Here is a 16648-nt window from a genome sequence, read left to right as displayed (position 1 = left end):
CCCGGTCCGACGGAGCATCTGCTGCGTGAGACAGTTTCATCGCTCCCACCCCAGCGGCGGCCGCTGTTGTCCGCGTGCTCCGTTCGCCTCCCTCTGTTGCCGCCACCGCTGCCACCGCCACCGTCGTTTGTCCGCGGGCCACCGGCCACCGTCGCTTGGAGTGGTGTGTCCTAGCTGCGCGATCCCACTGGCTTTTCACGACATGGCAGCTTTGGTAACGAAATGAATATAAATACACTGTCAAAGACAAAAGCAACGATTCCCACCCCCGTATAGCCTTGACAAACTGTTGGGGCAAGTGCTGTTAGCGAGCACCTATGAAGGCCGGGACAGCACACGAGGGGGTGGGTGGCCAGCACCACACCCGGCCATGAGGCTGAGTCGACCTAGGGGAGGCCGAGGACTGGTTTAGATAATTGTCACCGGTGTTCGCCGTGAGCGGGATGCGAACTCGGGACGGCCGGTTTGAAGCGCAGCGTAGCGCTGACCGCTACACTACTTTATGTATACTTTATGTACATACACACATACACGTGGGCCTGTCAATCCATTACTGGATGATGGCCTCTTGACGTCCCGAGCGGGTCATAATCGGAGTCGTTCCACCATACGTCAACACGCTGGGTCAAGGGAGCGCGAGGAGGAAGACCGCACGACCAGCCGCTTGTCGCTGATGTAAGCCGTCGGGAGTCGAACTCGGGTCGCCGAATTGGGTAGCGCAGCACACCAAACCATCGCGTGCCGCTGCACGCCCCGCCGCTCGTTAAAACCCCGGTGTCTCCATTAAAATTAGAGTTGAGATGATACGGCAAATCTTGGAGTGTGGGGCACTGAATTAAGCCCTTGCTGTCCTGTTCCGTCCACCACCGGCTGGCTGCCGTCGACACCAAAGGGCCCCTTGGAACATATCCAGGGTTATTTAGCTTTTGTTTCTGAGGGTTTGAGAAAATTAAGATTTAGAAAAGTAAATATTACGGGCGATAAAAATATGGAATACTAGGTTTTTGAAAAGGCACGGAGTGGGACTGTGATAGCGAGCTTCAACTGTGGTGATTAGAATGCATGGTAATCTCTCGCGTGTCAAGGGCAAGGCTCACTGTAGATATGGAGGGAGAATATTTCACTGAACTCTTTTCCATCGAAGATGTGGGATTGGCCGTGTGGTTCTGAACAAGAACTCACAACTCACCACTGAATCTTCGAAAGCCAATACCCCTTCTTTGCCTGGGTATCAACTCAATAAGCGCCAATCCAACAGGACACTCTTGGGGAAGAGTTTTGAGACTCGGGTGAGGCTTTCCTGGGCAAACAAGGATTATTATTATTGTTGAGACAGACGCTTCTTCACAGTACCTAAAACCATGAAGATGATCCATTGCCGAAAAAGTTACCGAGTGTGTTGACTGTGTTTTTTTGTTTGTTTGTTTTGGCACCAATGCCAACACAGCAACAGCAGCATTACCAAACAATGTGGCGAAAAATCGTGAACGAGACCGGGTCAGGCTTAGGGGCGGGGGGAGGGGGGCTTGTAACTGGGCCAGCAGCTGCCCAAGATCACACCAGGATGGCCAAAAGCAGCGACTCAAACGGCCTCAGCACTGGCCGCCAAAGGGCGGATTCAACATCTGGCTAAACGCTCGAATTGGCGTTTCAACCTCCGAGAGGGGCTAACAACATTGATTTACACTTGCGATTAACATCCCACACCGCCTCCACCCCCGTAGCAGGGCACGTGAGAAGATGCACGACCACCCGCCCTCGTGTGGTAGGGGCAAATTAGAGGGAGCTCAGAATGAGCTGTGATGATGCCATCTTGCAGGCGGGGTTCGCTTTCAAACTCTGGGGTCATGACATTTCTCGGTCACATCGCGTGACCCAGGTCACACTCACAATCGAGAACTCTATCCAGTGCTCTCTGAGTTGTCACCTGGCTAAGGGCCCACTGAGTGATGTAGCTCTTTTTCAGAAGCGACGTGGCCCACAAATGAGAGCGCAACGAAGCGGCCTACCACGTGGACAATTATTGCAGCCAAATACTCTGCACGCGTGTGTCTAAATGTGGAGGGGAAAACTCCACACGACCACGAGGAGACATGCAGATTACAAATACGCGGGTGTCTGGAACCCACCACCTCCTGCTTGCCAGGCGAGGTAGTAAACATCTCGCCACCGTGGAGCCCCTAAACGTGTAACTTCACATTCAATTGGAATGCACGGGGTCACTGCAAGTCTCAGAATCAGAATCTTTGCTTAGACAGGAAGAATCCGACGAGCCCGCGGTAAGACGTGAATACGCGAGGCGGTGCGCGGGACTCGCGCTCGGCCAGACGGGGGCCCAGCCGGAGTGGCCATCGCGAGCAGCTCTGCTCCTCTCCCCACCGTCTCACTTTGGTGGGGGACCCCCTTGCCCCCCCCATTCCCCAGGGGACCTCTCCATTGCCCCCCAACGTTGGACGCGCGTTCCCAGCAAGAGCAGCAACGTGGGCGGATGACGTCTGAGAATGCCCACCGAGCACGGGGGGGGCGGTGGGGGACGCAATGTCCCCCATGACTCCCCCCCTGCCACCCACCTCTGTCGCCACTTATGTAACCTCACCCGGCCCAATCGCAGTGCAGCTGCGTGTACAGTGCAAAAAGCGAGGGGAGAAAAAAAACGACCCCGCTTCTGAGGGATTTCCAAGACAAAAGTGCCTTTTGGGGACCCGGGGAGCTCGGCTTGGCCTCGCGAGCGCGGACCTGGCCCCGAACGAATTATTTTTTTTCAATTAATCGACATCGCAATCATCCACCCCACCCACCCACCCTCCCCCAACTGCGAAAACTTGGCAGGACCCTCCTGAGCAGGAGTCTCGAGACTCTAGCGAGGCCTTTTGCGTGGGACAACGAGCGCAGCACGTGAATGCGTCCCATCGCGGCGACAACCGCAAATCGATCAGAGCGCGTTCGACGCAACGCATCGGGCCAACGGAGCATACGGGCACTTTGCCTCATCCACTGCTGGATGGAGAGGGGGGGGTGGTTGTCCATGCTTCAACTGCCGCTGAATGTTCCATTCAGATTACACGAAACTACACACTTTTTAAAATGTATTTTTCCAGGCTCTCGTGAACGCCACTTTCCCACACAGTCTGCACGAATGTATATTTTTTTGTTTTTAGAAGCGACGTGGCCATCGCAAATAATAGCCCAACAAAGTGGCTTATCAAGTGGAAATTTATAGCAGGCAAACACTCTAATTGCACGTCGATTCTAAATGTGGAGGGAAAAGCCGGACGGCCTGGAGAAAAATCCACGCAACGAAGGGGAGAACACGCAAACTCCAAAAATGTCCAGGCGCCATGGTTAGGGATTGAACCCGCGACCTCCTGTAACAGCCAGGCCAGGTAGCTAACAACTGGCCACCGTGGCCGTGAGTCCCGGACCGTGGAGGGCATCGCATCGACCTGCCCACTACGATCTGTTGCAGGAGGCATGTCCGCTTCTCCACTGGGGCATCTCAGGAAAGCTGCCAAGTGGATGGCCGAAGGAGACGTCCCCAGTCATTGTCAGCTTCTCCCGGGTCACACGAAAGATGCAGCAGAAGAAAAACGCCGCTGTGCCGTAACGCCGCTTGCAATTATTCAATTCACTCCAGGTAACCAGAGCTTAAGCCGCAAAATATGTATATACAAAGCGGACGGACGGACGCGAGAGAAAGGTTCAGAGGCGTGCCCTTGAGGCCAGCAATGCCAAGAATGTGAGGGTGGTGAAAGCGAATGTGGCGATAAGAGAGTGAGGTCTAAAAGGGGAGACGCACACTCCAGCACACTCCATACACTCCGCACACTCGGCCACGAGTGCGCAAAGACAAAGATCCCCTGTATAGCCTTTCACAGACGGTTGGGGCAAGTGGTGTTAGCGAGCAGCACCTCTGAAGGCCGGAACAACACGCGTGCGCGGTGGGTTGCCAGCAACACGCCCGACCGCCTTTGTCTCCCCAGTGGCGATGTTTACACACCGCACCAGGCACTCATTTGTGGCCGAGCCGATCTAGGGGAGGCCCAGGACCGATTTAAATAATCATCGCTGATGCTGGCCGTGAGCGGGAATCGAACTTTGTGGCCGCCGGGTTTGCGGTGCGGCACGTTAACCGCTGCGCCACCGCTCCCTACGGGCGTGCACGTGAACGCACGCACACACACACACACACGCACACACACACACACGCACACACACACTGCACACACACACACACGCACACACACACGCACACACACGCACACACGGACACACACACAGTCACACGCACACACACACACAGGTGGCCCGGCACCGCGGTTCTCACCGCCGCCATCGTCGTGTACCAGAAGCCACGTGAGGGCCTCCTCGCACCCACCGAGTTGTGGGGGGGGGGGTCATCTCAACGGACTTCATCGCGATGCTCGAAGCGGGTTGGTGACGGCCCGGGGTGGGCATAGACGTGAGAGCACACTACAGTACAACCCCACCTGGCGTGCCACGCCAGCCACACCAACCCCGCCTGGCGTGCCACGCCGGCCACACCAACCCCACCTGGTGTGCCACGCCGGCCACACCAACCCCACCATCGCCGCTTTCCAGGCAAAACCTTGTTTTCGCTTTTAAGATCCGAGATCGGGCGCCTTCCGGCCGATCTGGTTCATGCCGCATTGCTTTTTTCTAAGCACCGTTGCAAAACGGAGGGGGGGGCCTTCCATTGACTCCTGAAGGGCGGGCGGCATTCCTAGAAAGTAATGAACGTTAACCAGAGCCACTCGCCTTCACGGCGCTTACCGACGCACTGTGTTGGGACACCAGTGAGTTCTCCGGCTTAGTTTCTTTTGTTTTTCTCGCCGCAACTCTTTGATCACGAGTCAATATTAGCACGGGCAAAGCACTGCACAAATGCCGTGCAATCCACGTGTCAATGTCCCATTCTCTCGTATTGCGCGCGGTACGTTGAGGTGCTGAACGCCGCTGCCCGAGGTCTGCTGGCCAGGATGAGAGGGCTTCAGGAGAGAGCTTGCGTGGTGTTGCCGTTTCCTCCACCTAAAGAGCGTCGAGCACAGCGGGTTGCCGAGGTCCATAGTTTGGGTTGCATGGCTACAATCGCACCACCATGCCGTGTGCGCATCAGCCTGTTGATTTCCCGACGCGGTCGATGGTTCCACCACCGGTGTCTTCGAGGAATGCCGACGCCGGGCGGTTGCGATGATTGGGTCGGCTGTTGTTTACTCTGGACGTCCGCGTTGTTCCATTCCGCTCGCACAACGGCGTTCTGCCGGAACCGGGGCGAGGTTCTAGATCGTGACAGCAGCGCGATTCCAGATGGGGGATCGGGGACCTGGAGTCGGCGGCAAGGGACAGCGTTGGGTGGGAGATGGTAGCCTCAGCGCGGCCCTCCCGTTACGCGTTTTGACGTCACCTTAAACAAATACTAATACCGTCATCTAGTCACTAATGGACACTGTTAATTCTAATGTACATTAAAGCGGTGCCCTGCTCAATCTGACTCTTCGACAGTGAGATACACTCTATATGTATATATATGCGTGTATATGTAAAGCCTCGGGTCAATCCCCATGCCCGTATGAGTTGCGGCAGATTATGATCTGCAGATTATGATCTGCCGCAACTCATAATTATTTGAGCATGCTTCATCACGTCGGCCAGTGCGGAATGGTGAAGTGGAGAGCACAGCTGTGGGGGGAGACTACGTAAGTACGGTACAACAATGGCGTGTGCTGAACTAACCCTCTGCTGCCCGTGGGTGAGGGATCATCTACAGCAGGGGTGGGGAACCTTTTTTCTGCCAAGGGCCATTTGGATATTTATAACATCATTCGCGGGCCATACAAAATTATCAACTTATAAATTAGCCTGTTATATTTGGTCAAACATTTAATTAACTCGCCCCTAATGTGATGGCTGGAACTGCTTCTCTTTGGTGAGGCGTGTGATGTTAGCTGGTATTGATGATGTTGCTACTCGCAACTGCTTTTCCAGGTTTGCTCCGAGATGTATTGAATTTCGAGTCCCGCCTGCGGTTGTCTTGGCAGGGCCAGACCAAATTATTTCGCGGGCCTTATACGGCCCGCGGGCCGGATGTTCCCCACCCCTCATCTACGGAGTGGCAGCAGCTACCGGAATTGAGAGCCTCAGGTGCAGTGATGAGACCGGCTCGTGTGCAGGTGCTCGCTGGTGGGTTGTGTCGCGGGATGAGAAATTATTGCAGTGACTTAGGGAGGCCATCATCCATCTTTCACGATTGATCATGGCTATAGAGGATTAATACTTTAAAAACATATATATGTAAACCCAACACCTATGATGCCTCATCGCGGAAGATGGGTAACTCTACAAACAATTAATGGCACTTGTCTGAAAGTTTATTCTAGATTTGAAGTTTTCGAGACTGCAAGAATCCGTACTCTTTGGTTCTTTCCCACCTGATGACGGGCGCTTGTGTTGCGCCCGAAACATCGTGAATTTTTTTTGTTTGTCTGAAAGTGTCTCTGGTCCAGGGTCTCAAGGGACCCGCAGTACAGTACAACGACTGAAGGCGGACGAGCAGCCTCCGGCAATGGGTGGCACCCACGGCAAGAGGAGTGGGATCACCACGCTCGGTGGACACCGCAGTGGTGACAAGTGGTGCAGTGAAGCACCGACAGGGGGTTTGTGGTCGGGCGTGCGAGTGTCCCTCGCCAACCGCCACGTCGCGACGTGGACCATTTGCGAAGACTTTCCCACGCCGGCTCGCACGGCGCACGGCGATTTGCCAGCTGCGCTGCAAGAGGCAACCTTGGGTCCAAGTTATTCTGCGTAACAAGGGTTTGCAGGAGTGGGAAGGATGCACTGGCGAGGTTTAGTGACGTGATCTGCATTGATCGCGATCACCTCCCAAGTATAAAAAAGGTCTCAGTGTCCACCCTTGCAGGTGGCTCGCAAACCGGCAGTAGAAATCCCATTTTCTTACCACCAAAAGAGTTCTCATTTTATGGATCCCAGAGGACTCGATGGGCTGAGCCAGCCAACATCCGGGATTTGAGCTCGAAAACTTCTGAAATTCACGTAGGTGGCTCTGCAGCATTGCCACCCAACTCAGTCACCACCCAGCCCAATCAGCACCCAGTCAGGTCACCACACAGCCAGGCCATATCAAACTGCAGTAACAATAATAAGAATGATCCTTTGTTTATCCAGCTAAGCTTTACAACTGAGCTTTAAAGGGTTCCGCTTCAGTCGCTTGGGCAATGAAGGCCTTCCCCGTGTCTTGCCAGTCACGGAGGCTGTGAAAAGGGGCAAGGGCGGGGGCGAGGGGGGGCGCGGCGCAACTCAGGACCAGTTCGGATTTCACCTGCCACCGGTGCTAGCCGTGGGTGCGAATCGGGAATGGAGCCCGGCTCGCCGCGTTCAAAGCGCAGTGCGCGCACACCGCCGAGCCGCCGCTATTCGCTCGCGCCACATTACAGCGGTAAGCAATAACGCATCTTGAAAGACTCCCACGGGGTGAAGCAAAGGACGGGCAATTTAATTAGATTCCACGTACATGCGTACCCTTGCACTGCGCACCGAGGAGGGGGTCGCGGTCACATCGACGTGGTGAGCCACGGTGGCGCTGGCGGTGGCGGCGGCCGACCGCCGCTCACGCACCACCAGCACGTGGGAGGTTTGCGCGACCGAGCGTCTCCCTAACAAGCGCGCGCGCGCACACGAAGCGTCACGGCCACCACGGGTCAGCGAGCACAGGCCTGCCCTGGAGGCATTAGTGGAGGGTGGGGGGGCGTGGGGGCATGGGGGGTACCCACAAGAAAGAGTGCCCCCTCCCCCCTGCCCAGGGGTCTCATAAATCGGGGGCACCGATTAGGAGGGATCGCGCGTCACTGAGGCGGAATCGCCCAGCGATCAGACGCCCGGCAGCAGCAGCAGCAGTGCGGCCCCCGCCGGCACTGCGCTCTGAACGCCGCCCGGATGATTGCTACCCACGTGTCCTCCTCTGTAATTGCCAGGGCGGCCCTTATGCCTGGGGGGCACGGGAGGGGTGGGGCGTGCCCCGTCTGTCTGGGAAGTGAGAGATTTGTCAGCGACACGCCCCTGGGACCGTCGGGGAGAGGGTGCTGGGGGCGGTGTCGGTGTGGCCGCTCTCGCCGTGAGCCGCGAGAGGCTCCCATTGGAAGCCAGCCGCGTAGCGCGCGATGGCCTCGTGCGTGCGATGTGCGCCAGCGGAGACGCGAAGCTTGTAGTGCGCGGTTATGACCAGATGATGCATCTACAGGTGAAACTAAAATAAACACTCTTTTTTAATTCACCAGGTAAGGCCCACTGAGCTATGGAGCTCTTTTTCAGAAGCGACCTGGCCACAAATGATAGCTTAACGAAGTGGCTTATTGTGGGGAAATGTATAGCAGCCAAACACTCTAAACGCATGATGTTGATTCTAAATGTGGAGGGAAAAACCGGAGGACCTGGAGAAAAACCCACGCGACCACGGAGAGAACAGACAAACTCCTATTCACACGGTTGGCTATCTATGGTGTGAAAGAAGTTCAACATAGTCACAAACAAACTTCAAATATACAGGCGTCAGGATCGGGATCGAACTCACGGCATCCTGTATACCAGGCGGGGTAGTTAACATCTCGCCATAATGGCGCCCCTGCAACTGGCACGTGCGTCTCTGCACTCGCATTCAGCTGGATTGACCGTGAAACTGTTATAGAGGTTTTGTAACTCATTGGCAAAAAAATAATCATCATCGTCGTCGTCGTTATTATTCGCGATCAATCCATGGATGAGTGAATGCCAAATTGTCTCGCTGTACTCGCGAACATTGGAGCAGTACTTTCCTCCACTGTTGGCTCCAAATCACACCTGGAAATTCAACATCCCCATTGTTAAGGGTCAGCCTCCATAAAATGACGACTGGTCACTTACTAAAAAGTGGTACCTATTTGTTTATCCTACTTTGGAGGGATGATTGGGTGAGTTGGCCTCCGACTGCGATTTGAACTTGCAACCTTACGGCCGTGAGACCGGTGCTCTGCCAGCAGCAGAGATAGACATTTACTTTACTTTTGTTAAGTTGCACACAATTCCCAATGTGGCTTTGTCATTTCACAATGACAACAAGCGCTGGCACACAAATGCCTTAACCCCCCACCCGCCCCCCCTCCCCCTCGAGAGAAGAGGTCACGAGGGTCATAGGAAATTCCTCCCAGAAATCAGCCACAAGGATTAAGCTGTCGGCTACACGCACGCTGGCTCACCGGCAGGCCATCCATCCTTCCCAGAGTGAACCTGTTACACGGGGCTTTGCGTAATTGGCTCTTCCTTACAATTTTGCCCCGCGGTTATTTACACGAGGGCCCACAATGTCATATTCTGCGGGTCAGCGGGCGCGGAGTTGTTGGGGCTCTGCCCATTCACAAAAAAAATATCCCCGTGTGTTCGACTAATCATGACGCAGTTGTTCATCTCCCCTCGAGGTCCTGAGCCTGTGGTGGAACATCCACAGAACTATGGCAGGCGGCGCTTTCTCCGAGGTGCAAATAAGGTTTTTTATTTTCGCAAATAAATGTTTTTGCACACCCCCCCCCCCCACCTTGGTGAGAAAATGAACCTTGTCCACCTTAACAAGCTGCTGTTTAGAGAAAAGCCTACCCAGACGGTGCAATCATCCCTAGACGCGTTGACCTTACTTGCGTACGTACGTGTGCCCTCTGCTGTACGTGACTGTTTGATATGGTTTCAATAAAAAAAATGTGGTCGTCATTGCCGGCGTCCGCTCCTGTGGACGCCGCCGCCGACCACGAAAGAACACGGGCGTCTCGTTCCCACGAAACAGCACGGTCCCACGCGATGTTGTTCAGGTCGAGACCTGGCTGAGGTAGTCATGGGCTGAGATGACCCCAACTGGACATTGGACATTTCCTACACGATGTGTGTGTGTGTGTTCGTGTATATTTGTGGGGGGCGGTAGTGTAGCGGTTAGCGCGCTGCGCTACGAACCTGGTGACCCGGGTTCGATTCCCGCTCATGGCCAACATCAGTGACGATTATCTGAACCGGTCCTGGGCCTCTCCTAGGTCGACTCAGCCTCAAATTAGTACCTGGTGCGATGTGTAAACATCGCCACTAGGGAGACAAAGGCGGCCGGGCGTGGTGTTGGCCACCCACCCCCTCGTGTGTTGTACCGACCTTTATAGGTGCTCGCTAACAGCACTTGCCCCTACAGTCTGCTGAGGCTATACGGGGGATCTCTGTCTTTATCTTAGCGTATATTTGTGGGGAGCGGTGGTGCAGCGGTTAGAGAGCTGCGCCGCGAACCCGGTGAGTCGAGTTCGATTCCCGCTCACGGTTAATACCAGTGGGGTATATATCTGAATCGGTCCTGGTGCCTCCCCTAGGTAGACTTAGCCTCAAATAAGTGCAGTGTATAAACACATCGCCACAGAGGAGGCAAGGGCGGCCGGGCGTGGTGCTGGCCACCCACCCCCTCGTGTGCCATTCCGGCCTTCATAGGTGCTACTCGCTAACAGCACTTGGTCCCAACAGTCCATTACAGGCTATACGGGGGATTTTTGTCTTTGTCTTATATCAGCCTTTCTCTATTCACCCTGCTGTATGAATACCCCCCATCTCCCCCCCCCCCCACCCTAAAGCCGTGGACAATTCTCATGGACTGGCGATGACACAATTCAACTTGCACCTGCCCACAAGATGCACATTTAAAACATATGCACTCTGTTATATTCCACTCTGTAGAGAAATGAACTGTGGTTTACCTACAGAAACACTTTTTAAAAATAGCCTAAACGCACGTTTCCAAATGTGGAGGGGAAAAAACCGGAGGATCCAGAGAAAGATCCACGCAACCACGGGGAGAACACGCACACTCCATATATAGAGGTGTTGGGGTCGGGATCGAAACCCACGACCTCCTGTTTACCAGGCGAGGTCGTTAACATCTCGCCACCACTGAGTCAGGGCTGCCAACATGAGGCATGGAGGCACTTGGACCTTGAAGACATTTAAGACTGATTATATGATTGGTTACCGCTGGGGTTGTATCTTGCAGTCGTGTATGATGTCGGCGTTTAACCATAAACTCTCCTCCACGACAGCGGTGGAGCCAATCAAATCAAGTCATCACGTCGAGGGGCAAATACGCCAACCGATTTCGTTGTCAACAAAAAAAAACAGGAGGAATGTTTAAAAGCGAGCAGAATTTTGACACATTTGTATATACATGTATTCAACATTCTTCGAATTCAGTGCGAAAGCCTGAGAGAGCCTTAACCAGAGCGGGCCCCCGAAGAGAATTCCTCAAATAGTGGGAGAAACGTCCCCGAGCCAGCCTGCATGACCGCCTGCTTTTTTAACCGTCGCATCTTCACCAAACTCCACGTGCCTGGGTTAACAGCGGGTCATTCCGCAATGCCTAGCCGAGGGAAGGGCCGTATTCAACTAAAAACTGCTTACAGTAAAACCTTGGATTGCGAGTAACTTGGTCTGCGAGTGTTTTGCAGGACGAGCAATTTTTTAATATAAATATTAATTTGATAAACGAGCGAGGGATCTTGCAATACGAGTAGTACGTGTACACGCTTTGTCTGCCGAGCGTCACGTGATCACAACTGATGTACGAGTGCTTTGATATACGAGTGCTTTGGATTACAAACACGTTTCCGGAACGAATTATGCTCGCAATCCAAGGTTTTACTGTACATTGTTTTTACTATTTTATTTACGAGGCAAATTATTTTTTGCGGCTAGACATTTCGCACGCGATAAGCCACTTTGTTGAGCTATCATCTGTTGCCAGGTCGGTTCTGAGAAATAAGTTAACACCTCTGTGGGTTTTGCATGGTAGGAATGGGATGGTTTAGTTTCATTTGTACTTTTTTGGCCGATTTCTTTGACTTTCTTGTACTTTGCACTCCGATTGTGTTTCTGTCCTGTTTATTGTTGTAACGTTCTTACCCGCCCCGATTGGACACGTGTGAAAAAGAGCTTTATAGCTCATCGGATTCTTGCAGCATAAATATTCCGATTCTGATTCTGACCTGGCGACAAGTGACCGCTTGACAAAGTGGCTCATCGTGTGGAAAAATCATCCAAACGCACGAATTAAACTGCTGAAGCAAGAGAGCTGACACAATGTCTGCCGGAGAGAAACGTCGGCTTTTGTAGAAACAGTTTTCATTTACCGTGCACAACTGCTCGGACAAACCCCCCCCCCACCCCCCAAAAAGAAATCCATCAATCTGAGGGATGCATCCGTTGAGCAATAAAAGCACGTGTTTGGGGTTACGTTCACTGGCAGACGATGCAGAATTCCACTCCGGGACGCTGAGACTTCACCCCCCCCCCGGTACGACCGCCACTAGCTGCGCTGGAGTGGCGCCGGCAGATGCGAGCGAGGGGGCAAGACGTGACGTCGTGAGCGGAAAGATGTACATCGATGCGGCTCTTCCGTACTGCAAGGGCCGACGCGTGCACACGACGATGGACGTGGAGGCTTAGTGCCGGGGCAGGTTCCTTTTTATTTCTCAAACTCCAACTCGAAACGACGAGTGACTCGGCTCCACGTACCGGCACGCAAGGAGCGTCCCACTCCGTAGGCATCTCGGTGCACATTGAGATGTGGAAGCATCTACGAGATGGGCAAAGCCTCAGTGCTTACACTGCTTGCACCTAGGGATGCAATCAATTACACCCCAATGCGAATTTTTAATAGCGGGGGGGTGGGGGGCAGGGAGGGAAGACTTCTCTAAGACCCCGACCTGACACCCTGTGCCACAAAGGCACACCCGTTGAAATGTATTTTGTTTAACATCAAAGTTAAGGCTGGATTTGATAAACCCTTACTCCACACCCCCTCCTCTCCCGCCATCGTCCCCCCCAGGAGATTCCACTAATTGTCAGGGTGCAAGATTGCGCGGTTCCATTGAAGAATATTTTCTGTATACTGCGATGATTGATCGTGCCTCTGTAATGGCCACAGGGGACATGGGGGGGTGGTTGATAAAAACTCGTTGCATTTCGCCTAAAACAGCAAGAACGCTCACACGCGCGATCCGATACAGGCGTCGCGTGCTCAGGATATCGATATTAATCGATAAAGCAAAGCGTAATTCCATTTACTGCAGTGTGCAAAACCGTCGCGGCCTCACATTCCAGGCGGGAGCTCAGGCGTAAAACGAGATTCTCGCAGACCTCAGGAGACATTTCTCGGTCGCTGGAGTTAACGGGGGGCGGGGGGGCGGGTGGAGGCCGAGGTTCCGTCGACCCACGCCGCCATGTCCGTCGCCGGCATTGTTTGTAATGCTTCGCCACGCTGGTCAGTGCGTGTCGGTGAGAATTGGGGGAACAAGGACCCCGATTGCGCCGGCGGCGTTCGCGTCACAAAGTCGAAGAATCCATGCGGACGTCTCGCAGAGCGGCGCGAGCCTTTGCGTTCGAGAATGGTCCGCGGACACGGATATCACAGAACTACAACCTACGGTCAATGCAAGCTGATCTATATATTTGTGTTGCCTCTTTAAGCAGCAATGCACCAAAGCTGTGGCAGTTCATTAACCGCAAACCAACCCTCGCTTGTAATACCATCACAACTTGTAAAATTCTAAGATAATTAACATTCTTGCCTTCGTTCTCCCGAGGCCTGCTGCATGTGGCCTAACGTTTAGCAAAATGGGCCGGCAACGTGGCAGCTCGCCGGTTCGATTTGATCTCCCTGGCGCGGCAGTCGCAACAATTGTTTGAATCGAGTTTATTGAATCCCTCGCACGCTGGTGTCCAGCCAGCGGTGCAAACGGGCACTCCGCCGGTGGGTTAAAGCGTGGCTACTCCCACTTCTTCAACAACGGACGTTTTGATTTGAAGCTTTCGTGACTGCAGGAATCCACACTCTTTGGTTCTTTTGGTAAAGTCACGTAGGTATAAAGTAAAATAAAGCACGACGTTTTGGGTGCAACACAAGCGTCCATCATCAGGTGTAGCTTTGAGTTATGCTTTCCCACCTGATGATGGACGCTTGTGTTGCGCCCGAAACGTCGCGATTTATTTTCTTTAATATTACGTCAATTTACCGCAAAAACCAAAAAGTACAAGGAACTTTTGTCCAGCGTGGAAAAGTAGGCCGAATCAACACCCTCCTGAAGGGGCCCTCTCTGGAGCGGCCTCCAGTCAGTGGGGGCCCCTCCGCCCGCAGCGGCGCGAGAGCGAGCGAGCAATCGCACGGCTGCACCTCGACCCAATTACCGTACGCGAAGCGGTCGGAGCAAGCCGCGATTCGCGCACACGAAGAACACGCGCGGGACTTCCGCCGGAGCCTCGCCGCGTGCGTCGTGGCTACACCGAGGGGGTCACCGTGGGGTTAGGCTCACCTGGCCAAAGTCGAGCGTGACGTTCACGGCGTTGAACTGGAGCCCCTGCGAGAGCGGCGGACTCTGCCACCAGCGCTCGGTGCCGTCGATGGCGTTCTTGGCGGGGTGCGCCTTTTCGGGCGCGTCCACCCGGCACACGTCGCAAAACTGGCCCTGTGGTACAAAAAAGGCCGCCGGTTAGCGTCTCACAGCCCCCCCCGGCAGCCACGGTGAAGAATCCCGACGCAGCGTCGTCGCGTACGACGGTCAACGGTCCTGTGTGTGTGTGTGTAAACATCGCCACTGGGGATACAAAGGCGGTCGGGCGTGGTGCTGGTCACCCACCCCCTCGTGTGCCATGCTGGCCTTCATTGGTGCTACACGCTAATGGCACTTGCTCAAACAGTCTGTTGAGGCTATACAGGGGACCGCTGCGTCGTCGCTTCCCCGCTGGGGTTTGTCACCACGCGTAGTTTTACCGATTAAAATAGATTCGTATGATCGGCAATCAATTAACAAATGGACAATTAAAAACTCTCCACCGGTGTGCGACTGTGGTCATGCAGAACAGACCGTGCAATGTATAACGACGCAATGGCCCGATCCACAAATACGAAGGAGACATCACAGCGATGATGCACTCCGCTGGTTCCTGACTCGGTTATCTGACTTGACCACCTGAACGTGAAATTGTAGCCGTAGCTCTGCGTCTACATCGGCCGTACGAAAGGAGAAGAATTCATTCCTAGCTATGTAAATGTGATGCGAATCGTGTGCTAACGTTACGCCGAGGTCAATGTGTGAACAAATGAACACTGTACAAACGAGATAAAACAATACAAACACGAAACAATACAAACCAGACACGAACCAAAAGAGACTCGGGTTCTTCGTTCTAATTGTACAACTCCAGGAAGGGACAATGAATCAAATCACCACCGACATGAGATGAACCCTCACCCGCCTGCTCCATTGTATTGTAAAAAGTAAATCGAACGATGGAGCCTGCCCGTATACATTGGCCCACAAGATAAAGATCCCCCGCGTAGCCTTAACAGACTGTAGGGGCAAGTGGCTGTTAGCGAGCACCTGTGAAGGCCGGCACGGCACACGAACGGGGTGGGTGGGACCAGCACCACGCCCGGCCGCCTTTGTCTCCTCAGTGACGATGTTTACACAGCGCACCAGGTGCTCATTTGAGGCCGAGTCGACCTAGAGGAGGCCCCAACACCGGTTCAGATAATCGTCATCGGGTGTTGGCCGTAAGCGGGAATCGAATTCGGGTCGCCGGGTTCGCAGCGCAGCGAGCAATCCGCCACACGACCCGCTCCCCCACACGCCACGCACCCCACGCGCACACGCTGGCTATCTACTCAGTGCATAAACAGAAAATTGCATCAATTTCCACATGTGGCTCATGTGGCCCTGGGCTTGCGCGAGTTTGTCACTCGGCCAGCGGAGCTGCAAAGCCAAATGACTGCAGCACCACTACACATGTCCCTTTCACGGATTGTCCTTGCTTGTTAGAAAGGGCACCCATGACCCAGTAATGCTCACTCCCTGCTTCTTCCATCAATAATGGAACTGCAGTTGCTACCACTGTAGACAAAACAGATTTCTCAGTCAGCATTGGCCTCGTCAGCAAGACGAGATGTTAACTACCTCGCCTGGTATACAGAAGATTTGTGGGTTCAATCCCGACGCTGACGCTTGTATATTTAGAGTTTGCATGTCTCTCTCGCTCTCCGTAGTCGTGTGGATTTTTCTGCAGGTCCTCCGTTTTTTCCCTTCACATTTAGAAACATACGCTTAGAGTATGTCGCTGCTATACATTTCCACAATATAAATCACTTCGTTGAGCCATCATTTGTGGCCAGGTCGCTTCTAAACTAGAGCTGTGTAGCTCAGTGGGCCTTACCTGGTGAAATAAAAAAGTTTAATAGTTTAGAGTCTAGATCAGGGGTGGCCAACCTGTAACAGACCAAGAGCTAAAAAGTACCCGGGACTTCTGCAAAGAGCCAAGTATATGTATACATATATGTGTGTGGGGAGCGGTAGTGTAGCGGTTAGCGCTACGCTGCGCTACAAACCCAGCGACCCGAGTTCGATTCCCGCTCACGGCCACCACTGGTGACGTTTAGCTCAACTGGTCTTGGGCCTCAAATGAGTACCTGGTGCGGTGTGTAAACACCGCCACTTGGGAGACAAAAGCGGCCGGGCGTGGTTGCTGGCCACCCCCCCCCCCCCCCGTACCGTTTTCTTCATAGGTGCTCGCTAACAGC

General features: G+C 53.8%; 1 protein-coding gene across 1 annotated transcript in view; it reads right to left on the bottom strand.

Annotated features, from left to right (window-relative positions):
* The window catches only part of LAMA5 (laminin subunit alpha 5), a 202859-nt gene that overhangs the window by 165859 nt on the left and 20352 nt on the right, over positions 1-16648 (bottom strand). Inside the window, exon 2 of the mRNA XM_078866275.1 lies at positions 14388-14540. Within this exon, the coding sequence (XP_078722401.1) occupies positions 14388-14540 (153 nt within the window). The remainder of the gene's footprint in view (positions 1-14387; positions 14541-16648) is intronic.

This window comes from Lampetra fluviatilis, chromosome 22 (genome assembly GCF_964198595.1).
Source record: "Lampetra fluviatilis chromosome 22, kcLamFluv1.1, whole genome shotgun sequence".
NCBI classification, from domain to species: Eukaryota; Metazoa; Chordata; class Hyperoartia; order Petromyzontiformes; family Petromyzontidae; genus Lampetra; species Lampetra fluviatilis.
Note: the sequence above shows the minus strand (reverse complement) of the source record. Positions and strands in the feature narration are given on the sequence as shown.